The 26,314-nt window shown below is 41.0% G+C and overlaps 1 protein-coding gene across 1 annotated transcript in view; it reads right to left on the bottom strand.

The window, feature by feature from the left end:
• Nucleotides 1-726: 726 nt before the first annotated feature.
• TXLNB (taxilin beta) overlaps nucleotides 727-26,314 on the bottom strand; it is a 52,504-nt gene continuing 26,916 nt past the window's right edge. Inside the window, exons 5-10 of the mRNA XM_003898103.4 lie at nucleotides 23,406-23,600; nucleotides 21,170-21,289; nucleotides 16,372-16,446; nucleotides 8,765-8,857; nucleotides 5,268-5,363; nucleotides 727-3,986 (exon numbers count right to left, since the gene is read on the bottom strand). Of these exons, the coding sequence (XP_003898152.1) occupies nucleotides 3,195-3,986; nucleotides 5,268-5,363; nucleotides 8,765-8,857; nucleotides 16,372-16,446; nucleotides 21,170-21,289; nucleotides 23,406-23,600 (1,371 nt within the window). The 3' untranslated portion in view covers nucleotides 727-3,194. The remainder of the gene's footprint in view (nucleotides 3,987-5,267; nucleotides 5,364-8,764; nucleotides 8,858-16,371; nucleotides 16,447-21,169; nucleotides 21,290-23,405; nucleotides 23,601-26,314) is intronic.

Here is a 26,314-nt window from a genome sequence, read left to right as displayed (position 1 = left end):
CGGCAGAAAAGCCTGTGGAAACGTGGTCTCATGGGAGGTTGGTACTGAGAAGCCTATCAGCCGGGTGAGAACTGTCCACCAGCACTGCAGGGCCAGGCAGAGGAGTCTGGGTATTGTTTTCTTATTAGCCCCGGGCACTCCGTTTCCAGTGCTTCTCTCTTGCAGGCCTCAGTGACATTTTTTCTTTTTTTGAGACAGGGTCTCACTCTTTCACCCAGGCTGGAGTACAGTGGCATGACCATGGCTCACTGCAGCCCCTACCTTCCAGGCTCGAGCTATCCTCCTGCCTCAGCTTCCCAAGTAGCTGGGACCACAGGCGTGTGCCACTATGTCTGGCTAATTTTTTAAAAAAAATTTTTGTAGAGATGGGGGTTTTACTATGTTGCCCAGGCTGGTCTTGAACTCTTGGGCTCAAGTGATCCTCCTACCTTAGTTTCCAAAGTGCTGGGATTATAGACGTGAGCCACCATGCCTGGCCTCCGTGATTTTTAACTGTAGCCTCATTGTTATTTCTCCCTCCCTTTCTCTCTTTCTCTCTCTCTGTCACACACCCCTCGCCCCCAATGTTTTCAAAGTGTTGGCTACACGTAATTCTATTTAGTGACCAAAAACTTAATTAACTACAGAATAAAACCATAATTTTCATTAGGTATTGTTGAAGCATAGAAGTAACAAAAATTAAAATAAAATAGGTGAAAGTTAAAAAATACAATGACTACTAGAGAATTTGGGAAGAGAAGTACCTTTTTTAATAGATATATAAATTATAGTTATTTAATTTAGAAAACAATAACTTTAGTGTTTCTAGAAAGTAGATGGCATTTCTAAAAAATAGTTACATACACTTGATAAAGAACAGATATTCCTTCTGCATTTAGAACTTTATGAGTTATTGTTACAATTAGTAAGGCTAAATTCTAACACAAAGGACTATAATAAAACATTCTTTTAATGTTAAAATAATTCCCCCAAAACCTATATTAAGCTTTACAAATTTCAGGCAAGTCATTCCATCTGAAACTCTGTCCAAGATACACATGGCTGTGAGTAATGTGTTTCTGTGAAAGTCTTTTGGATGAAAATAATGAACTTTGGGTTTTAGAATATTTGATTTACTGCCTTTGGGTTCCTCTCCTGCCTGTTTCTCTTGCTAAACATTCAGACTGAGACTTTACTGTGACTAATCTTACTCCATTCTTGGACGTTCTGCCTCTGTAGTGGGGAAGGAGACCCTCCTGGATTATGGTGAATATTTAGCTTTGAATCAAATGAATGTTTAAATCTCTAAGACTTGCAATAATGTTGAATTTGGCTGGATACCCTGTGGTTATAATATTTTAAGCCTTTAAAAATATACAGATTCTCAAATAGCGACAAGCTTTTTTCCTAATTTTTTTTTCCTGCCTAGCAACTTTGTTATTATCCTCACTGTCTACTTCAAACAAACTGTATGCAGTTTACAATTCTTGTAGCATATGGTTGCTGCCTACAAGCACTTTGTGTGCCTTGGCAAACAGCCACATGCAACACTGAAGAATGGTTTCCTGGATGAGTACTAGAGAATTTTGTTTCTATCCATTTTTCTACTTGAGTTCAACTTTTAAGATAGAGTTGGATTAGACATTGTTTCTTTCTTCCCTTCTCCCTCCTTCCTTTCTTCCTTCCCTTTCCTCTCTCTCTTTCTTCTTTCCTGTTTCATTGTTGCAGCTATCCTTTACCCTAGGTAATTTATGTTGTCAGTATCATTAGAGGTTCTTATAATGCAATGTTAATATAATACTCATGTTGACAATCCCAAGTGTTTCTAGCTTTTGCCTTCTCCTGAATCCTCACCTATATTTCAAATCATTTTGATTAAAATCCATTGGTTTTTTGTTTTGTACCTCTGGTCTAAAGAGAAATCCTCATGGCAGAAAATGTGTTGGTTTGTAAGCCTCATCACTGATATTGAGACCCAGTGTAGATTTCTGTTTTGGAAAAACAATAGGTTTATTTAGCATTAATTGAGATGAGGGCTGGGTGTAATTTTCTACTGCAAAGGAGAAATTGGGAAGGAAGGATCAGAAGAAGCTTTTAGAATATAGGCTGGGTCTGACAGCAAGAGATGAATATTCTGTCTTGAGACATTGGTAGTGAAAGATGCAGGGGATCAAAGCACAGCCCCTTCTTAGTGTGAGGTCCCTTCACCCCTCAATCCCTAGCTCCCTTTCCCACTTCCAACCCTTTCCTTACAGGAAGCCTGGATTGGGACACCCTGGCACATGAGGGGGCAGCAAAGCAATGGACTGAAAAGTATAGGAGAAGCAGCCGCCAAGAGGTGAGCTTGTGTTTCTCTTTTCTGTTTTGGGCCCCTAGTGGCCATCTTTGTGTCCATACTGTCTGCACAGATTGCAATCTAACTGCTTTTCTGTCATTTGATCAACTGGTTGAATTAATTTATCTACCATTGGGTTACTTATTTTTGCCCAACATAATGATAGCCTAAATACTTATGGTCCAAACTCACTTCAGATTTATAGAGCATTAGTCTACCATAGTCCCAAGTGCAAGTAAGAGATCATTTTTTGATTAGCATCTAAATATCCTGCACTGAGAAAAATGCTCTAAGGGGTGAGAGAAATGTATGTGTAATAATGCATTTATATATACATATATAAAATATATACCTGCACATATGTATATAAACACACATATTCACACCTCTATATATATATGTGTACATATACATGTACATACATATGTATATATTATGTATATGTATAGTTTAAATGTAACCTGGACATCCATAAATTACTATGGAACTTATTAAACTACATATCCAAATAAGCAGAACATCACATTTTCAATATTTATATATTGCAGTAGAAGTCTTTAAACATCAAATCTTACTGGTGATTAACAAATTTAATTAAGTATTATCTTAACAGAAAAGTAATATAAATTTGCTGTCTGATGTTTTGTTGCCCTTTGGGAAAATTATACTGTCAACCAGTGTTAAATAGAAAACCTTCAGTTACAAACTGGCAACAAATAGCAAAGCCTGAATGAATGTGTTCTGCATAACATTAAAAAATGACTTGATCCTACTTCTCTTTCATTTGACATCTCTAGCCCTTAATGCCTTTTTCGGAAGACAATCTGTTATGCTGAAGGTGCAAAGAGTCAGGACGAAGCCTCTGAAGGCATGGCCAGGCTTAGTCGACACCTTCCAGATTGGCGTCAGCCAGGTTGGGTGGCTGAGGCCCAGCTGAGGCCCCTACTGGCAGCTCCTCTGCTGCTGCTGCTGGTGGGGGCTGCCTACTGGGCTCGCATGCAGGCACCATGGCTGCAACGTGCTCTTCAGCTGTGCATGCTGGAGTAGGCACATCTGCCTCCATCTCCTGTAGGGAGGCCTCGGTGGGAGCCTGTGGGGCCTGACTGGAAGCTTCTGCCTCTGGCTTCCAGGACTGCTGATCAGCCTGTGCTCCAACAGAGAGACCCTCGCATTGGGTTTGTGCTTCCAACCCGGCAGGCGAATTACTAGCCTTGGAAGGAGGTTCAGCCTCACTGCCTCCTTCGGCTTCAGCCTGAGGAGTTAGGGGAGGCAGGGGACTCTCTGAATCCCGTGAAGGGATCAGAGGGGGTTGCTCTGGCTCTTTGAGAGCGGCATCACTGCTCTCCTGAGAACTGCTGATTTTGGGTTGGGTTTCTTTGGACTGATGCGGGGTTGACTGTGAATGATGAATTATCATGAAGGCTGTGGCCAGATTTTTCACAGCGGTTTGGACACTATTAACCTCCTCTGCGTCAATCTCTTGATCCACAGAGACGTTTGACTCTGGCTCTTCATCAGAGGTATGCTGACTTTGGTCATCCTTTTCAGATACTTTTGTGTCTCTGATTTTTTTGTAGAGTTCGTTTCTCTCTTCTTGTAAAGCACGGCAGAGGTTCTCTAGCCTCCCAATTTTCATCACGAAGCACTCATATTCTTTAGCTCTCAGTGCTTTCTGTGATGTGAAAACACACGCACATACACGCACAGACGAAATGACATGATAAGCAAAATGTCCAGGATGCTCTCTGGAAACAAGCAAAACTATTTGTCCCAGAATTTGTCTACTAGGCTCTGGGACCTGGCCACAGAGTAGGGGCTGAACAGATGCTTGGTCATGGACGTCACTTCCTTTTTTTTTGGCATTGTGTACTAGACTGGTAGATTTTTAATCACCATAGCCTGTTCACTGGGAAAGAAAGATTCAGGCTTCCTTCTGCTTTGGTCCATAGCCTCTCAAATCTTAGAGTAGATGAATTTTCTGCTTCTGAGACTTAGAAGGTAGAAGCAAGAATTGTGGCAAGATAAATGAGATGGATTGGGACTTGGGTCTCAGCAATGCCTTCCTTATCTATTCTATGAATAAACTGCTATGTGCTAACCCCAGCAGCCATTTGATTTATGTTGATGAGTAATAAGTATATCTCTTTGGAATTGGTTACAATTTGGGAAGAATTGTTAGAACAGTAATTATAACCATAAAAATTCACCACATACTAATTCATGATGCTGGCTGCTCAAATGGTTCAATGTTTTCTTTGAGAAATGTCTGTGTATTTGTGCATGAAAATGTTCCTAATTATCTCACTCCTTTACCCCACCTCTTAGCTACTCTTTGCCTTTGAGACCCTTTTTTCCCACTTGTTATACATGGAGAGACCTTCACCTGTAAACCCTACTTCTCAGGTCAGGGGCCATGTATCTCTGCCTTTGGACTCTCAAAATCTACTTGGAGCCTGGCATGAGATCAGTACTTAAATTTCTATTGGAGGAATTCAAAAGAGATATCTCCATATCTGTTTATATTAGAAAATAGCACATGCACTGGACGCTTGGGCTGGTGTCTTCTTGCAGTATATTCAAATCAACTGATTAATTTATTCAGCACCTGTTATGTGTCAGACACTGGGAAAATTCAAAGTAAAGTAAGACACCCATCCTGCCTTTAAGGAATTCACAGCCCTCAAAGGGGACAGCTGCCCTGGGTACAGCTATTGAATCAACAGGTAAGGATGTGACTTAGGGTCACAAAGCACTTTGTGAGTCTGGACCTGATTCTAAATGGACTTTGCTCTTTTTATATTTATTACAATTTAAAATGTCACATCCCTCCACCGAAAATTCAGCTCCTTTTCAAACATAACCATTTGTACTATTATCAGGTTATAATTGTATCATAAGTATGAATATATTGACTAGACAGATGGGATTAAAGCTAAGGGAGAAACTTCCTCACCTCTTCAATCATGTCCAACAGAGCTTTGTTACAGTTCTCAAATCGGGCTTTCCATGTGGCTGTGTCCTTTTCCAGCTTCTTCATTTTCTTAGTTGTCTACAGAAATTAGAGTGTGTGAGTGTTAATCTTGAAGAGTTAATATATCAAGGAAGCTATTAGCTCCATATGTGAGACCAGGAGAAGTCCTTTTGTTACCAGCTGCTGAAGCAAACAAATGTTCAATGTCAAGAATGAAGATTGCAGCAGAGCCATGATTTATTTCTGAGCCAGCTAGGGCAGTGGTGAGCAAACTTATTTGCACCTGAGCCAATTCAGGAAACGGGAAATGACTTAGGGGCACATGGTTTTGTCACTGCTTTTTCTTTCATTTAAAAGAAGAATATCTTTATGGAGTCCCATGAACAAGCCTGTAATTTAGGATGTTTACGGTATTGAACAGAAGACTATCACAGTGGGAAAGCTGGCATGGCCTTTTTAGCCATTAAAATGTTGATAATATCTGGGCACATCTGAGAAGTAGCTGCACAAAAGCAGCCTCTGTATTTTCTGGGTCTTTACATTTATAGAGTGAGGTAGAGTTCACAAAAATCCTTGAAACAGTCCCACAAGGAAGGTTCTATTTTCAGCCCCGATTTTATAAATGTGGAAACCAAAGTTCAGAGAGGTAGAGTAATATTTAGGTGAGTTAACAGAAGAGTGGGGCTGCCATTCTTTTATTTCATTTAATGAAGCATATGGAATGTCTGGTGGTCACCAGGCCCTGGGCTGGGTGCGAGGAAGTGAGAAGTGAATACAGGCCGGGCGCGGTGGCTCAAGCCTGTAATCCCAGCACTTTGGGAGGCCGAGACGGGTGGATCACGAGGTCAGGAGATCGAGACCATCCTGGCTAACATGGTGAAACCCCGTCTCTACTAAAAAATAACAAAAAAAAAAAAAACTAGCTGGGCGATGTGGCGGACGCCTGTAGTCCCAGCTACTCGGGAGGCTGAGGCAGGAGAATGGCGTGAACCCGGGAGGCGGAGCTTGCAGTGAGCTGAGATCCGGCCACTGCACTCCAGCCTGGGCGACAGAGCAAGACTCCGTCTCAAAAAAAAATAAAAAAAAAAAAAAAAAGAGAAGTGAATACAATGCAGCCCGTCTTTTTTGAACCTGAGGCTACTCACGTTCTTGTTTGTAGGATCTCTTCTTTGCTTGGATGAAGTGGAGAACAAGGCATGTATTCAGGTGCAGCTTTCCTGGATGAAACACAGCTGGGCACTCGTGGCATGGTGCCAAGCTGCCTGAGGCTGGGTACCCATGGAGGCCAGAGGCTGGGCCCAAGACTGTCAGCCCCCGGCTCTGTAGAGAAGCTAGGTTTTTAATTTTGATCATATTTTAATTTAGTAGTTTGTAAACTTCTTTTTTTGTTGTTTTCTTGTTTTTTTGTTTTGTTTTGTTGTTGTTTGTTTTTCACTCTGTCGCCAGGCTGGAGTGCAGTGGCGCGATCTCGGCTCACTGCAAACTCTGCCTCCCGAGTTCAAGCGATTCTCCTGCCTCCGCCTCCTGAGTAGCTGGGATTACAGGCGCCTGCCACCACACCTGGCTAATTTTTTGTATTTTCAGTAGAAACAGGGTTTCACCATGTTGGCCAGGCGGTCTCGAACTCCTGACCTCAAGTGATCCACCAGCCTTGGCCTCCCAAAATGCCGGGATTGCAGGCGTGAGCCACTGCGCCCAGCCAGTTATTTGTAAACTTTAAGGTCATCGATCTTTTTAAGAATGTGGTGAAAACTGTGGGACCACACTTCACAAAAATGTGCATATGTGCATCTTTCTTTGCTAATTTCTAGGGAGTTCTCAGGTCAACTACTAACCCCAGATTAAGAACTCCTGATTTAATATTTATTCCACTTTTAAAAGTACATAATTTTGAAGTAAAAACATCTTTTCCTGTTCTAATTTATACCAGTCTTAAAATGCTAGAATTAAAAAAAAAATTTAAGAAAATAGATAGTTCTATTCTGCAATGGGAGAACTGTAACATTTAACAAGTGTCAATCTTCTTCAGGTTGCTCATTTAATTGTAAAATATATCATAGTATTTTAAAAATATATTTTAAGAGGATGTTTTCTACACTTCAAAACCATTAATGCCAATCCCTGTTCAGAAACACAGTTCTGATGCTGATTTTGTATTGGAAAGACACTGAACAAGCTTTAAACATTACATTAAATAATAATACTGGCACCTCATATTTGAAAAATAATTGTAAAAAGTTTAAATCCCTTCCAAAATACATTAATTTAAGTTCACAATCTTGTGAGTTAGGCAGGGGAAAGTGGTATCTGCATAGATTTAAAAAAAAAAAAAAATTAGAGGCCAGGAGTGGTGGCTCATGCCTGTAATCCCAGCACTTTGAGAGGCCACGGTGGGCGGATCACATGAGGTGAAGTGTTCGAGACCAGCCTGACCAACATGGTGAAACCCCGTCTTTACTAAAAATATAAAATTAACCAGACATGGTGGTGCATGCCTGTAATCCCAGCTACTTGGGAGGCTGAGGCAGGAGAATCGCTTGAACCCGGGAGGCAGAGGTTGCAGTGAGCCGAGATCGCGCCATTGCACTCTAGCCTGGGCAACAAAAGCAAAATTCCATCTCAAAAAAAAATAAATTAGATTCAGGAAGTTAAGTGAATTGTCTAACACCACTGGAGAATTGAATTCAGGCTTTCATCTTCTCATTCAAGGCTCTGTCAGTTATATCATATTATTTAAGTTAAGTTTTCTTCTAAGAAGGTTCTTGTAAGATGGCATTTCCTATTCTAACATTCTTTTGTATATTTGTATAAAGGTGTTTTGTTTTGTTTTGTTTTGTTTTTTGAGACAGAGTCTTGCTCTGTTGCCTAGGCTGGAGTGCAGTGGCACGATCTTGCTCACTGCAACCTCCGCCTCCTGGGTTCAAGCGATTCTCCTGCCTCACCCTCCTGAGTAGCTGGGACTACAGGCATGTGCCACCATGCCCAGCTAATTTTTGTGTTTTTAGTAGAGACGGGGTTCACCATCTTGGCCAGGCTGGTCTCAAACTCCTGACTTTGTGATCTGCCCGCCTTGGCCTCCCAAAGTGCTGGAATTACAGGCATGAGCCACTGCGCCTGGCCAAATGTTTTTTTTTTTTTTTAATTCTTAGAAGGTTATATTTTGACTTTAGTATATACAACAAAATGTTAAATTGCTAGCTCTGTTTTTTTTTTTTTTTTAAGTTATCCATGGGTTAGAAAAAGAACTATTCTTTCTCAGAGTGAAAATGTAACCTAGAATTTTTGTACTCCTGCTAAGATTAATACACTAGATACTTACCAATTAAAAAATACAACCCAAACCTCATTCCTACTTATAAACATTTCATTACTTTGTGAAATGCACCAAAATATCCTAGTGAGAGAAAAAGGAAACCAAAGGAAATTTGCCTGTCAAAATAGAAAATGTCAATATTTTGTTGGTGATAAGCAATACTCACTTTGTCCATTTCCTGTTTGAAAGTGGCAAACACCTCATTGCTTTTTGTTAGCGTGCTCTGGAATTCTTCAAACCTTCCTGAGTAGAGAGTGAGCTATAAACAGAGGAAAGAGTGGATCTTTCAGAATACTTCCAGAAGAAAACAACAGGTCATTGTTCATTATTTAAAGGAATTCTCAATATAGGATTAGTAATATGTTTAGTTATTTTATTTACTACAAGATTAACCTAGGTCAGTGAGCATGATTGAAATGCTTCTTTAAAATAAAAATGAAAACATAGCCCAGGCGCGGTGGCTCACGCCTGTGATGCCAACATTTGGGAGGCCAAGGCAGCTGGATCACCTGAGGTCAAGAGTTTGAGACCAGTCTGGCCAACACGGTGAAACCCCATCTCTACTAAAAATACAAAAATTAGCCGGGCGTGGTGGTGGGCACCTGTAATCCCAGCTACTTGGGAGGCTGAGGCAGGAGAAACGCTTGAACCTGGGAGGTGGAGGTTGCAGTGAGCTGAGATCGTGCCGTTGCACTCCAGCCTGGGCAACAAGAGCGAAACTCCATCTCAAAAAAAAAAAAAAAAAAAAAAGAAAAACAAAAAAAGAAAATATGGTATCATTATATTAAAACTTTTATTAACATATGTTGAGTACTATGTGCATGGACTGTATGTACAAAAGTATTTAACACGTGCGTCTGCATGAGGGACCTGTACTTCTAATGGGAAGACCATCTCAAAGACAACTTGACTATGGGACAATGGCTGCAAAGTCAAGTCAGTTAAGGACAGTGGGTGATCGAAGAAGGTGAGCGTGGCAGGTGATCATGTGAGTCACATGTTTATGGAGAAGGTGAACCTGGAACTTGGTCTTGAAGGAAGGGAAAAATTAGACAAATGAAAAGATGTGATAAAGGAAATGTGGGCTGGACACGGATAAGGGCCATTACCATGATGCAGGTTGTATACCACTCTAGGCAGGTGCCATTTCTGTTTCAGACATCAGAGTTTTGTACGTTTCTGAATATGGCATTCCAGCCAATAGCAGTTAAATGTCCCTTTTTATCAAAATCAGTTTATTGCATCAGTTTTCCACAGATGGAAGTGATGAGTCTTGAAAAATAGATGCCTTTTTCTAATTTGCAGAGAAGCATTGTATGGGTTAGCATTTGCCAAGTGTGTGGCTCACCATAGAGACATGGCGAGGAGCATTTGTATTGCCAAGTCCTTAATTCTAGCGCTTGCATTCAGGGTGGAAATGGGGCAACACAGGGAAGCAAAGTGTGTAAATACTTGATCGTTAATGACAGTGATAAAATAATAAAATCTTGTCTTTGAAAATAATATTAGGGTAGCATGTTTTGAATAAGAGAGGATTTAGTATGGATGACTCAGATTGGTCAAGACTCAATTTTCAAATGAATCTTTGGTACTCTTGAGTGTCCAGAATAGTCCCAAGTCCTCAAATGGGTATAACATTTTCATACAACACATTTTTTTGTATGAAGAAGCAGACTTGCAGCATCCATCAACAAACAAGGGCCCTGGCTGCACTGGACAGACCAGGAAGGCTGGGTTATCAGCTGGAAGGAAGGCATCGACCAGTGTTATCACTGTGAGTGTCTTTTTTAAAGCACAGAAAGCAGCCTGAATGAAAGCTGGCAGATTGGAGAGTTTCCAGTCTTGGGGGGTGTGTGTGAGAGGGAGTATGTATGAGTCAAACAATCCCTAGAGCCCAGAAAATTGCTTATCTAGAATGAGTTTTCCCCAATAATTTGGAGTAGCAGAGATTTTACTGCAGTAGACAGCCATGATAACATAAATTATTTCTGTAGAATATAGATTATCCAAAGAAAAGCCAAATGACAGCTGATCATCATTTTGAAATCTCTCATTAGTACTGTGAGTATGTGACATAACCAAAATTTGTTTCTCATGATTCCTTGACACACAGATTAAAGAGACAGAGTAAAGGGGCATCAAGGAATCCATGGCCAAGAAGGGGCTCTAGGGTTTTACACACGCAGACTCTCTCTCTCTCTCTCACACACATGCATGGTGCATAAGACAATATTTACTGTGGTTTTTTTTCTTTCTTTCTTTCTTTTAAGAGACAGTCTGATTCTGTCACCCAGGCTGGAGTGCAATTGTGTGATCCTAGCTCACTGCAGCCTCAACCTCCTGGGCTTAAGGGACCCTCCTGCATCAGCCTCCAGAGTAGCTACAACTACAGGCACAAGCCACCATGCCTGGCTTTTTTTTTTTTTTTTTTTTTAAACCTAGGCTAGTCTCAAACTCCTGGCCTCAAGCAATCCTCCTGCCTCAACTTCCCAAAGTGTTTGGATTACAGGTATGAGCCACTGTACCCAGCCAATCATGTACAATGTACTATGACATATTCTGTTCAATTGTGTTTTCATTTTTTTTTTTTTTTCAAAATACTGGCTGGAATCCACTGTGGGCCAGAATTAATTTCAGGGACCACATATGGGTCAAACCTCTCAGTCGGAGACACTGTGCCCTAGGGTTAGCTCTTGGGGACTGGCTACCTACCCTGCACATCATCCATTGGCCTAGGGTGGGAACAAGTACCCCCAGCAGATCCCGGTCACCTTCTGTCACAACATCTTTCCATTTGTATTCTCAGTCCGGCCTCTTTTGTTAACTTTTTTCCTTAATTTCTCCCCATTCTTTTTCCAACTTATCAGTAACTCTAGCAGCATTACGTAGACCGCAGACACTGTGGTCTCCTGAGCTGGTCCTCCCGATCCCTCTTGCAGCCCTGTAGTTGCAGGCTGCAGACAGACGGGGCAGGAGTGAGCACATGTCTGGTCCATCTCACAGATGCAGCCTTGTTGGAATCAGCAAGAACAACCACTCCCAGGACTTCAGCCTCAACATGAGCTAACAGATATTAAAAACTCTCAGGTTCGATTGTCTTCACTTGACTGGGTAAGGCTGTCCTCATGTCTTACTTTTCCATGTGTACCTGTTAAATTTTTCCATCGTGTCTCAAAGTGAAGGCTTTATAAAAGAAAAAGGCAGAATGTTCTTTGTGGTGTATTAATTGGGCAGATTTTGTTTCCGTTTCTTATGTTTTCTTGTTGCTGGCTCATTAGCATGGAGAAGACAGACACACCCAGAGTTCTGAGAAGTAGTGTCTTGATTCATCACCAGCTCTTCTGTGCTTTTTCTAGTTATGGTTTTAGTTTTTGTTTTCTTTCTGTTAAATAAATTAATTGTAGTAAAATACACATAACACAAAAGTTACCATCCTAACCATTTTTAAGTGTAGAGTTCAGAATTGCTAAGTATGTTTCCAACATGGTGTAACCAATCTCCAGAACCTTTAACATCTTGCAAAATGGAAACTTTATACACATTAAACAACAATTCCCCATTTCTTCCTTCCAGTGACCAGTCTAATATTTTGCTTTTCTTCCTATTTGACCTCTCTGTCTGGTGGCAAAAACTATGGATTTCTCAGATAACTCTAACACTCTCCTACTTACTAAACATTTGTACTTCTTGTTTACTAAATGGATATTTGTTTGGGAGCGTCTTCCCTCTCACTATCGTGCTGACATGATGCATGTTTGGTTTCATGTGTCATGTTCCCAGTATCACTTTGGTATTTCGGAGAGCCAGGGAAGGACATCCAGAGGTCATGCACAGATTTCCCCTGCCAGAGGCACAAATAGAAACAAACTCTTCTATGATTAGAACAACAACAAAAATTGCCTCAATATTTCACTTTTAAATGGGCCAACTGACAAACACAGTCTTTTTACTGAGCACTAAATTTTAATTACAGACATTCATAGAGTATGGGAAACAGCTGTGTCCAGGAATCATCTTGGTGAACCTGTGAGATTTGGTTTGGGAGTAAGTCCCATGACAAGAACAGGTGCAGCAGTGCTCTCCTCTCACCCTGTAGAGGTATGGGGAGGATTTCAGACTTTAAAGACTCTGATTACATGCTTTTAACAATTTACCCACTGATCTTTCCCCTCGGGTAGTATTTTGTGTCCACATCAGATATTGCTGACTTCCCACATCTGCTACTGTCTTCATCCTTATTGATCCAATGAACAGTCTATTTGTAGTGACAATTGTATCCCATTGATCGTCTCTGACATTTATTCTGTTGCCTTGGCTTGTATAATTGAAAGCCAGACATCGCTTCCCTAAGTGAGAAGCCTGCCCTCAGTTGGCCAGCAGATGTCTTGTGACTGAAAAGTGACTTCTCTAGGAAAATAACACAATCTGTCCTTGATAATTCTCTTGCCCAGACCTTAGAAATGGGGCCTTCGCCTTGGCCTCCTGCTACTCCCACCCCTTTAAAGACAGCGTAAAACCAAAGGAAGTGTTGGAGTGTTACGCAGAAGAATCTGTGATAGAGTTTGTTTTCAAAGTTTAAAAGTTTTAAAAATATAATGTTGATACTTTTTAATGAGGAGTTTGTTTAAACATGATTACATGTAGGGATTCAGGACCTCTATTTTCTTCTTGAGGCTTAAGTAATTACTGGAATTTCAAAGGTAACTTGGAGACAAAAAAGAAAGACAAAGGAGGGTTCTTGCAATTAGTGAGGCTGCCTGCCTGCACTGTGGAACACTGCGTGCAATGGAGAAGAAGGCGGGGTCAACTTAGCTTAGGGCCACACTTCTTCAGCTCTGGAAGTTCTCTATGGTCATGAACTACAGCAGAATAGCATCTTGAGATCATCTTTTCCAGTGTTTCTTCAACTTTTTTGCAACTTAAGACTCCTGTTGGGCCGGGCGCGGTGGCTCACGCCTGTAATCCCAGCACTTTGGGAGGCCGAGGCGGGTGGATCACGAGGTCAGGAGATCAAGATCATCCTGGCTAACACGGTGAAACCCTGTCTCTACTAAAAACACAAAAAATTAGCAGGACGTGGAGGCGGGCACCTGTAGTCCCAGCTACTCAGGAGGCTGAGGTAGGAGAATGGCGTGAACCCAGGAGGCGGAGCTTGCAGTGAGCCGACATCACACCACTGCACTCCAGCCTGGGCCACAGAGAGAGACGCCGTCTCAAAAAAAAGTCTCCTGTTGTCTCATATTTCCTTATACAAATCCTTACCTATGAAATAATACTACTAGTTCATACACTAATTAATAGTCAAGCAGAGATTTTTCTCTCTCTTATTGATGATTATATCGCCAAACCTAGAACCATGCCTAGAACTTAGTAGATGCTCAGTAAATATTGGTTGAATTAATTATGCTTATTTTAGGCCAGACACTGAGCAAAATGCTTTGCATGCATGACTTGAAAACCAACTACATATATTATATATGCATTAACTGATGTTCCTTTTAAAAAACTTAAACATAGGCATAATTTCCATCCACAGTTGCTGAGCAAGAAGTGAAGTAATATCGGAAACAACTACATTTTAGATAGGAGCTGCTACCTTATGTGCTGATGTTCGAGAAACGCTGAAAAGTCATAGGCCTCTCAGGGGTTGTAGGACTCCAGACTGGGGTCATTGATTCATTATAGCACTTTCATTTTGCAGACAAGGAAATTCAGTTCCTTAGTGGTTTAGGTGAGTTGCACAGGGTCACACAGCTTCTCAAAGAGCTAGCACTCGGACCTGGTGCCTGGACTCGGGGATGAATGAGGAACAACAGCAAATCTAGAACCCCTGGTTGATGGTTTTTTAAGTTTGAGGGGGTATAGGTGGGAAATTAGATCAAAACCTTTGTATTTGTATTGTACAGGTCATTAAAGGCCTTGATTCTGATGCCAGCTGAGTGAATCACTCTGTTGCCCGCAGTTTAACAATATAATCTACTCTGCTCTAGTTGATTGTCTTCATTTTGCATGGAGGAGTAGAGATTGCATGTAGCAGATGATGTGAACAGTGCACAGCTTCAAGTATTATTTATTGTTCCCCTCAAGGCTCTGTGTGGTGAATGAGGCACAGATAGAATTAGAGGCCTTGGCTTGATTCCTTGAGGTCACACCCCCTTTCCTTCTGCTAGACAGCCAGCAGTCAGCCACCCACCCTACACCATGATGCGATGAGTTCTGTGACTGCCTTAAGGATGATCTTGAGTTTGTAACTCCGGGCCCTTTGATTCAGACACATTATGGTTCTAACCTCTATGCACCTAGTGTATTAAAACAATTCTTCTTTATTATCAGAGAATAGTTCATACTGGAGAAAATAATTTATTATTGCTTTGCTATATACACATTGCAGATATATGCTTTAAGAAGGCCAGATATGAAAATGTTCCCTGTATTTTGTCTATGTAGTGGTATAATCTGTGATTTAAAATTTCTTATTTGCTTTTTTCTTTTACAATGAACACAATTTGTGTGTGTGTGTGTGTGTGTGTGTGTGTGTGTGTGTGTTTACAATGAACAAGTACTCAGCTGTCAGCACATAAACATTTACAAATCTTAAATTAGTGATGCCCAGCTTGGAAGGCTTCTGATTTCCTTGCCTTCAGTGAATTTCTCCCTGTGACCTCACAGTTCCTTTAGCACTTGGGTGTTTCCCGGGGCAGCGGAAGTCCTTCTGTGGCCCGTGGCAGGACGGTACTCCTGGAACCCACAGGGACCATTATTTAGGATGGGCAGAGCCCCAAGGTAGGGGGAAGATGGGTAGGTCTGGCTTTCTTCCAGAGTCACCTGGGGCATAAATGTCCAGAATGGTCCCCTTTTCTTTTTAGAATCTGAAATAGGACCCCCCAGAGACTAACAGAAGCACATAAAAGTTGCCACGCAGCCAAATCAAAATGGTTCCTGACTTGCCTGCCACTTCTATCCATTCACCACTGACAAGGCCAACCTCTGATGGCACAGAAACTTGAGTGGTGACTATTTTTCTCATTTCTTTTCTTTTTCTTTTTTTAATTGAGATGGAGTCTTGCTCTGTCACCCAGGCTAGAGTGCAGTGGCGTGATCTCGGCTCACTGCAGCCTCTGGCTCCTGAGTTCCAGTGATACTCCTGCCTCAGCCTACTGGGTAGCTGGGATTACAGGCATATGCTACCACACCCGACTAAGGTTTGTATCTTTTTAATAGAGACAGGGTTTCACCATGTTGGCCAGGCTGGTCTTGAACTCCTGACCTCAGGTGATCTGCCCACCTGGGCCTCCCAAAGTGCTGGGATTACACGTGAGCCACCGCGCCTGGGCCTCATTTTCTTTTTATGATAAATAATATCAAAACATGAGGACATTCTAAGAATCGCCAGTCATAGATGGTGCATCTAAGCAGTTTACATTTTCTTCTTACCTTAACAGGGCAATGAGAGGGAAAACACAGCAGAAATAAGAAGCGCTAGATGGGAACCTGGACACTGGCTGACACTGTTGACCATTGTACTGTCATCCATTGTCTGTCAACAAACCTTTGACTGGATGTTGCTGGTGCAGAACATTTCTTTTTCATAGATATAATATTGTGCTTTTATTTTTACTTAAAAATACGAATAAATGTGAAGTTGTTCTTCATTTCCAACTCCCCCCCATCCCCTGCCACATAGGAGGACCTCTGCTGCCCACCTTTGGCCCCAGCCTTTTTATCTGGGGACCGCGAGGACAGCGCCCCCATGCCTTGTCCCCTTGGCCTCACCTGAGCCTGTAGGACTGTCTCCTGCTCCTTCAGCACTTTCGCCTGAAGCTTCCACTCTGCCGCCTGGTTCAGCAACTATGAGAAGAGAAAGTGTGTGGAAAGATGGTCAGATTGACCTTTTAGATTACTATTTGGCTGTAATTTGTCTATAAAACTTAATAACCTGCTCATTAACCTCCTTAAGTAATTTTTTGGAACTCTGAAAAGAATCTAAGAAAGCTTAAAAAAAACCAGGCCTAGCATGGTGGCTCATGCCTGTTATCCCAGCACTTTGGGAGGCTGAGCTGGGAGGATTGCTGGAGGCCAGGAGTTTGAGACCAGCCTGGGCTACATAGGGAGACCCTGTCACTAAAAAAAAAAAAAAAAAAAAAAAAAATTAGTCAGGGGTGATGATGCATGCCTGCAGTCCCAACAACTCAAGAGGCTGAGGCAGGAGGATCACTGGAGCCCAGGAATCCCAGGTTGCAATGAGTTACGATGGGGCTGCTGCACTCTAGCCTGGGCAACAGAGTGAGACTCTACTTCTAAAAAAATAAAGGAAGAAAAAGAAAAAGAAAGCTAAGAAAATAATTGGCCTAAAAACATTGGATTCTCAACTATAAACTAGCGGTTTTAATGAAAAAAAAAAAAAAAGCCTCCAGCTTAAGTATGAATCACAAAAATTTCAACTTCCCACCACATTCTGGAACCCTCTCTAGCAATCCTGGCCAACAATCATTCAGCCTCTGCTTGAACCTCTCCAGAACTTCCTCACTTGGTGCACTTTTGTCAGCAACTGTTTCTTTTTCTTTTCTTTCTTTTTCTTTTTCTCTTTTTTTTTTTTTGAGATGGAGTTTCTCTTTTGTCGCCCAGGCTGGAATGCAGTGGTGTGATCTCAGCTCCCTGCACCCTCCACCTCCTGGGTTCAAGCGATTCTCCTGCCTCAGCCTTCTCAGTAGCTGGAATTACAGACACCTGCCACCACGCCCAGCTAATTTTTATAGTTTTAGTAGAGAAGGGGTTTTGCCATGTTGGCCAGGCTGGTCTCCAACTCCTGACCTCGTGATCTGCCTGCCTTGGCCTCCCAAAGTGCTGGGATCACAGGTATGAGCCACCGTGCCTGGCCAACAACTGTTTCTTGATAGTAAACCCGGAATCATTCTCCTAGACCACTGTTCTCCACCATAGCACATGTGATACAATAAGAAATATGTATATCCTTGGTCTTTGTCCCTGATTCCTGACACAGAGCTTCTAACATGCATCAGAATCTCCTATGGAACATATTAAAATGCAGATGCCTCTCAGATAATATGATTTAGGAAGTACAGGGTGTGACTGAAATCTGTGCTTAAAGAAAATACCCAAAATGGTCTGGATATCAGTGGTCTGTGGATTACATTTTGAGAAATACAGGTTAGAAGTTTGACTTACTGGTCTGAATCCTGGCCCCTGAGAGCTGATGGGTTAAACTGAAAAGGTGATTTGGGCATACAATGACACATTCATATATAAGCTTGTAATTTTTAACTTAAGATGAATGTCTATTTCTCAATTTTGAGGAGGGGCTGTGGTCTTTGTTTTGGGTATGGATCTTCTGATTAGAGTTCAGAGGGTTTTTTATTTTGTTTTTATTATTATTTAAAAAATCACATACATAGTGTGCCATATAAGATTTCTAGGTTGTTAGGCGCGTGTGTGTGTTTAGCAATAGTGCTACAACCTAAAAATACTTGTGAAGCAGCTTGACTGGATAATTCTCTAGAGTTTTCCACTTCCCCCCAGTCTTTTATAGCTACTCATATCTAGTTTGACAGTTTTTTGCCACTTGTTTGCATTTAGTCTTTCAAAGCACTAAGCATAATTTGCACAAACAGTTTTTTGTTTTCATACTTATATTTCATCAGTTTATGTAACATCCTGTTGATTTACACAAAAGCAAGTGCAATTGGAAAGAAAAGGTTTGTGCAAAGAGCTGATTCTTGGTAAGCTCCACTTTACTAAACTGGGGCAAATATTTGTAGCCCTTCCAGAGAGTGGCTTGGTAGACCTGCGAGTCAGCATGCTGTGGGCATCAGTTAGTGTGTTTCACAAAGACAATAGTGAACATCAGAGATCAATTTGGCTAGTCTGTCTGGAGGCCATCAATTAAGAAGTTTCTCTTATATTTGAAGATAGGCTGATTGAAATTTCCTACTTTTAGTTTATCCCTATTGTAAAAAAATGTCCACGAGGTCTATGCATTGCTTATGTAATCGGAACCAAAAAAACCAACAATACAATCATTATTTTTAAAAACTGGAAAGCATCTTTTTCCTCATCTAAGTTTGTCTTTTTCCTACGGCCCAACCTCTCCATTTGTAAAATGGGTTGTATTTGTTCCTCTATGCTTCCCAGTGTGCAGTGAAGATTGATTCTTAATAGAAGTGCAACTGACTGGTCCTATGAGAGGACTAGGGCAGCTGTGGAATAGAAGCCCTACAGTGTCCCCTCTGGCCATCTAAGGGGAGTGTTGGCACTGTGCCTGCTTATTGTGAGCTGGCTATGCAGCCTTGTTGTGACTGGTGACCCCTGACCTCGAGGGAGGCTGGTGGCTGCCTATTCTGCCTGGATGACCTGATACCTCATCACTTCCACAGGGAGGTGCCCGAGCTGCAACCCAGGTAGGCGGCTAGCTTCGAAGAACTGAGGGGAGCTCCCTCTCTTTGACTCAAATCTGTTTTGCTGAACCAGAGCGGGGTGCTAGTTTCTTGCCAAGGCTGGATCGTCTCAAACCTGCTCTCCAATGTCTCTCATGTGCATCTTTGTCTAGTTCTTTCTCGGTCGTGTCTCATGTGTTATATAACAAAGTACTGATATCCTGTGGGAAGCATATTTTACCCAAGAGGGTAATTACACCAATGGTGGAATTTCTATTCTCTTGGATTGTGAATAATAATTGAATGTTTTATTTCTTGCTTTCAGAGCTAGGTTGTAGATGGATTTCATAAATTAATCTTTTTCTTAAGAGAACATGGACTTCTGATTTGAAATTATCCAATGTCCACCAGATTATATTGCCCAAAATTTGTCTTTTTGTTGCCATGTTTGAAAAGTTATTTTAAAATTACTATTCTAACCAATTGAATTGATTCTGGTCTGATTTTGGATAAATGAAAAGCTCAAGATCAAAATGTGAAATGGCCAAATTTGAATAATTGGTCCATGGACTATGTTTTACCTCTCTCTCACCCCAGCAACAGATACATGCCTCAACTCATACCTCTGAAACACACATCTGAGTGTGATGCATCGTCACAGAGAGTGTGGGCTTTGGGAACAGATGCACAGAAGATCAAAACACATCTTGCTCAGTCAGCAGCGTGTGACCTTTACAAGTTGTGTATCTTCTTGGAGCCTCAATTCTCTCATCTGTAGAATGGCCCTACAGTTTTTTAGGGGGTGCTTAGAGTTAATGAGATATCAATAAACACTGCCACTCAGTTTCCTCAGGCCAAAACTTAGGAGTCATCCTTGACTCTCTCCTTTTCTCTTTGTCACCAGCTTCAGGTCTGCAGCACTGCCTGTTGATTTCACATTGAAAACAACTTTCATCCATCTCCAACCCTCTTCTCTGCTGCCATATCCCTAAACCAGGTCATTGTCACATTTCATCTGATTGCTATAGTAGTCCCCTAATTGTCTTCTTGCTCTTTTGTCCCTCTGCAGTCTATTTTCCATCCAGGAGCCAAATTAATCTTAGCAGATGCAGAGTAGATCATGCCATCACTTCCTTTGCAGAAGTACCCAGTACTTTCCCATTGTATTTAGAATGAAATCCAAATGACTTTTTAAGCCCTACAAAGCTACCCAGTTTGGCCCCTGCTTACCTCTCCAGCTTCATTTTGAACTTTTCCCCCATGCTCTTGCTTCCCTGACCTTTTCCTGTTTCTGGAGCACACCAAACTGGCTCCAGCATTAGGGCGTTTGTTGCTGCTGCAGATGCTGGAGACGATGCTCCAAGTGGCAGCTCCTCATCGGGCAGGGCTTAGCTCAATCAAGCATTCTTCCCTCCAGGAGGCCTTCCTGGTCACTCAATCTAAAGTACGTCCCCTTCTTTGGCCCCTTCTCAGTTTCTCTTTATTTCCTTAGTAGCAGTGATTATTGTCTGTAATGACCCTTCCTTGTTTGCTCGTCTATTGCCTGTCTTTTTCCAGTTAGACTCTGATCTCCATAGTGGGAGATGGCCCTTCTCTGTCTTGTTCACGGCTATGTCCCAGCACCTAACACAGTGCTTAGCAGATAACAGGCACTTGAAAAATATGTGTGGAATGGATGAATGACGATTTTATGTAGAAAGTAGTGTAGATACAGTGCCTCAGACTGGGCTGGCTAATTTAGTGCTCCATAGAAGTTGGGGCTCTTTCTCCATCAGTCTAGTGCTCTTTGACCATTATAAAAACAACTTGCAGCCAGGCGCGGTGGCTCACGCCTGTAATCCCAGCACTTTGGGAGGCCGATGGGGGTGGATCACCTGAGGTCAGGAGTTCGAGACCAGCCTGGCCAACAGGGTGAAACCATGTCTCTACTAAAAATACAGAAAAAGTAGCCAGGCATGGTAGTGGGCGCCTGTAATCCCAGCTACTTGGGAGGCTGAGGCAGGAGAATCGCCGGAACCTGGGAGGCAGAGGTTGCAGTGGGCCGAGATCGCACCACTGCATTCTAGCCTGAACGACAGAGACTCTGTCTCAAATAAATAAATAAATACAAAACAACTTGCTCAGAGTGTCTCTGACACTGAGTTGGAGCAGATATGCAGAATGACTAAAATGATAAGTACATATTCCTTTTCTCGTTTGTGTCGCTCCTCTGCTTCCTTCATCATTTCTTGGGCCTGCTCAAGCTTTGCATCCACCAGCTTCTGCTGCAGTTCTCTGTGTTTAAATATTTTGTCCAGATGCTAAGAAAAATAAAGTATACATAGAAAGTTTGGTTTATTATTGGTGCTTAAAAATGCAAAATACAATAATTCACATTAATATACATTCTCCAGGTTTTAAGATGTAAAAGAAGAGAGGGATAAATGCATTGGCATCACTTACAGCTTTATACTAAAGCTGTAAATTGGTGAACCATGCCCACCCCCAACTTTGCACCACACACACAAAGGTAGCTACAACAGGTAGAGGCACCAGAGTTCAGCAGTGTCAACACCAAAAGATCCATACAATATTTTTCTACATTTGGTAACTATTAGATATGATGCTATTTATTATGTTAGACAGCGCAGACAATCATCTATCAGTATACAATATACAGGGGCTGCAGTTGTATTATTTGGTATTTTGGCTCTTTCTGTGACTATAAAACCACTTTTAATCACAACATTAGTGCAATTTATCATGATGAATTCTCCGCATTCTTGCCTCTGGCGTTGTGAGAAAGTCTTGGGGTGCCAGCATGTGGTCTGAGGTCTGGGAGTGAGGCCTGAGCCCCCCTGAATTCTACTCTGTTGCTCTGGTGGGGATGACAAGGCCAAGGGTCATAGAGAAATTGATTTGCAAATATGCAGAGCTCACCACACCTTTTGACCTCTGGACTAGTTTGGTGAAGAGAAACTTACAACTCTACCTCAGTATGGATAACTTCCTGATCACTAGGAGGTCCCATCAGAAACAGGACATGGAATTCTACCCTTGGGCTTTACTTAGAACCAGTCCCAGGAATATACAACTAGTATAGCAGCCCATTCCCATCTGAGATCTCTCTGAAGAGTATGGATATTTTGCTTTCACTCCTTCCTTTCTTCTTTAGTCTGAACCTCCACTCTGGAGCTGGATTGATCCTCGTGACAAGATAAAATGGTAGCATGGCATTTTGGCTTACTGTGAGGAGTTTCTTGATTTACCTAACCACTGCGACCATATGCTGTTGGCTCAGTTTTGTGCTTGATAAAATCTTAGCATGTTGCCAACGGAGCCGCTTTGACTATGTTATGTTACATTTTAAAGCAGAGATTTAAAATTTGGGTGGGATAGGGAAAGGAATATGATGTATCAAAATCCTGAGAGGGTATCTGGAATCTTAAAAACATATTAAATATTAAAATATAATTTGGTGATAACAAAAGACGTTGATCATCCCCCTAATATAACCTATTCAAAGTAAAAGGCTTTTGGCTCTTGTGACTGTGGGTAAGTGGTTTAATGTCTTAGCTTCTGCTTCCCATCTATAATATATTATTAACTAGTGCATAAGATTGTTGAGACAATTAAATGCCATATGGTATGTAAAGTTCAGCACTTAGCACATTGCCTGATACAAACTAAGCACTTTATAAATGACATCATTATTATCACAATGATTACATTATTAATACTATTATTGGCCTAGTAGGGTACAGACTCTTTTTTTTTTTTTTTTTTTGAGATGGAATCTCACACTGTCTCCTGGGCTGAAGTGCAGTGGCGTGATCTCAGCTCACTGCAACCTCCGCCTCCCAGGTTCAAGCGATTCTCCTGCCTCAGCCTCTTGAGTAGCTGGGATTACAGGCACCCACCACCATGCCCAGCTAATTTTTTTGTATTTTCAGTAGAGACAGGGTTTCACTATGTTGGCCAGGCTGGTCAACTCCTGACCTCTTGATCCGCCTGCCTCGGCCTCCCAAAGTGTTGGGATTACTAGGCATGAGCCACCACGCCCGGCCAGAATACAGGCTCTTAATTTAGATGACATGGCAATTCTTAAGGAGTGCGTGAGTTATTTCTGGCTATACAGAGAGGATTTTTAAAAGGCTGAGAAATATTATTTTCAAGGAAAACTGTGCCCACAGCCTATCACTTTCTATTTATTGCCTTTACTTTGCAATGATGCCAGTTTTGAAGAAATCCCATATGACTTTCAGTCAGGTATTTTGTAAGACCATCTGTCTTCATTTTGGCTAGTCAAGGAAATCCAATCCTAAATATGAATCTGTTGAGAGGGCTGGCTGTAACTGTCTTATTAACCAAGTTCCCACCTTGACCACCCAGATCCGGATCTATGTCCTGTTCTAAGTTGTTTGATGTGGTTCTCACCTCCTCTCTGAGCTCATACTGATCAATGATGCTTTTCAGCTTTTCTGCAAGCTCTGTGTTCTCCTGACAGAGCTTCATATTTCGCTCGCTCTGCTGCTCAATCTGGCCCTGGATGTCCGTGAGGGTACTCTGGAAATGGCTTGTGATTTCCTTCCTTTTCTCTTCTTCCTCACGTGCCCGCTGAAGCGCCTCTTCCTGCGAATAAAAAGCAAAACATTTTGTTTAAATGCACCCCGGGTTTACAGAACTCAGGATTAGGTCACCCAGAGGAGATGAGTGTGCAGAGTAGGTGGGATGTTTTTTTTTCAGTTCCCTAGAGCTAAAGCTGCTCAGCCCCAAAATAAATGTATGAGTAAAGGTTTCAGCTGTGAGTACATAGTTACTCAGAACAGGTGCTGTGAAGGCCTTGAATTTGTAGTCAGTGATGAATAGACTTGTTTTAAAGATGACGGGTCTCTTGTTGAGTGAATGAACTGCAGCGATTTCTAACAAACACACAGTCACACAATTTTGATCTCTTGGCTGTGGCCTGAAAAAAAGGCCCCTTGAGTTTACTGATTGATGAGACAGATCATGTGTTTCTCTGGTTTGGTAAAGGGAGAACAATAGATCTTATATTTCCCTATAAAAACCATGGCATATTAACCACATAATTGTATTACCAAGTTTTGTAAATATAAGTGATCACAATAAAAATTTTCTCTTTGTGAGAAAAAACTTTCATCAAAGAGCTTTAAAAAAGGAAACTAAGATAGCATAGCTCAATTACAGCCATTCAAGAATATAAAAGGGAATCTTTCCAAATATGCTGGATATTATTTTGTTTTTGAAAGAACAATCATTAAATGTGTCACATAGGGTAATTAAAATGTTCAATGTAAATTTTGAATCTGAAAGCAATATTAAGTTTCAAATCTTCTTTAACTCTAAAGTGAAACATCTAATTTTCCTTCTTCCGCTTTGTTAACATTGAAGAATTGCAAATTAACTTTTATATCATTTCTGTTCTCTTTTCTCCTAAATCAAAACTCTCCATTCATTGCTAGCCACTGACAATGAGCTCCAATTTCCTCCATATCTATATTGAGAAGTGCTTTGTGATTGTTATTCTTTTCGAATAAAAGGGTTTAATCTTGCTACATCCTACCAAAGATAGAGACATTTACGTGGCTGACAAATGATACAGACATTTTAGGATTCTTTTCAGTTCTGATTGTTAATATGAAAGCTTGCTTCGTTGTTGGCAAGTAAAATTATACTGCATTTGATTGCCTACCAAGTTCAAATTATGTAACAGGATTTTTTAAAAGAAATAATAATTTTTAACAGAAGTAATTGTACAGATCTTTATCATAACAAAATAATGTGATCAAAATAAAAACTGATGCTGAAAATATATGCTCTGAAAATATTTTATCATTAGGTTTCTTCTTTCCTCTACAATAACACAATTCCTAACTCTAATGTGACTCCTGATATCAAAACATAATTTATTCATGTTATAAACCTTTATTAAGCAACAACTTCTCAGGGGTATTGAAGATATCTGTACTTCCTAAACTGAAGAAATAAACTATCTGAGATATTATTTCCCTAAACTTTGTATACTAACACTTACTATATGTATTTCGCTAAAAATAATTATGGCTACCAGTTAACAGCAATTAAATATATGTATGATTGTGATTGTTTCCACATTGGTCCTGATTAGCTTAAAAGTCAGCAAGTTTGGAATCAGAACTACACACCATGATTTGAATGCCATTTGTATTTATAAATATTCCATGAATGAATAAATGAACCACCCCATGCAAGTCTGACGTTTTTTTTGTTTTGTTTTGTTTTTTTATTGGGAACTGGTTATAGAAAGAAGGTACAGATGTTAGGATGGCACTAAATAAATGTCAAAGAATCATAACCCCCAATCCTGGCCCAAAAGATGTCATCTTGCATTTTTACATATATATATGTGTGTGTGTGTGTGTGTGTGTGTATGTGTGTGTGTGTGTGTATATATTTTTCTTTTTTTTTGAGATGAAGTCTCACTCTGTCACCCAGGCTGGAGTACGGTGGCACAATCTTGGCTCACTGCAACCTCCACCACCCGAGTTCAAGTGATTCTCCTGCCTCAGTCTCCTGAGTAGCTGGGATTACAGGTATGCATCACCAAGCCCAGCTAATTTTTTTATTTTTAGTGGAGATGGGGTTTCACCATGTTGGTCAGGCTGGTCTCAAACTCCTGACCTCAGATGATCTGCCCACCTTGGCTTTCCAAAGTGCTGGGATTACGGGCGTTGAGCCACTGCACCCAACCTATGTTGTTTTTCAATGAGACAAAAAGAAATCTAGCAATATCTTAAAACATTTGAGTCCATTGTTAAAGGATTTTCAATCATTTGGACAGCATCTGAGATAAAATTATCTTTTCTTTATCAAATACATTATTCAAAGTCAAAATAATGTCAGTAAAATTGAGGGATGAAGTCTGAGATAACAAAGGAAAAAACCTCGCAAGCATCATTGTGCATTTTACAACTGGTGCTGTGCCTGGCACATAATCCATAGGTATTCAGTAAATGTTTATTTAATGAATCAATGAATTATTAATTTATGTACAGACATATGAGTAGCTTGGACTAGATCATTTCTACAGTCCTATCCACATTAAAATTCTGTGATATTCTGATAACAAATGCTTCTCATTTCTTTAGGAAAATTATGCTCCCTGAGACACTCACCCCTCTCTTACTAAGCAGTTCTTTTTCAGTATAGTTTGAGGCTCAGATTTATCACTTCAAATATATGTATCATTTTGTTGAAACAAACCCATGTCTCAGACTTTCATCAATCCTTTCTTAAGTTATCCTAAATTGTGAGGTTCTATGTGTGTGTGTGTTTGACTCATTGAA

The sequence above is a fragment of the Papio anubis genome, chromosome 6 (assembly GCF_008728515.1).
Source record: "Papio anubis isolate 15944 chromosome 6, Panubis1.0, whole genome shotgun sequence".
NCBI lineage: Eukaryota > Metazoa > Chordata > Mammalia > Primates > Cercopithecidae > Papio > Papio anubis.
Note: the sequence above shows the minus strand (reverse complement) of the source record. Positions and strands in the feature narration are given on the sequence as shown.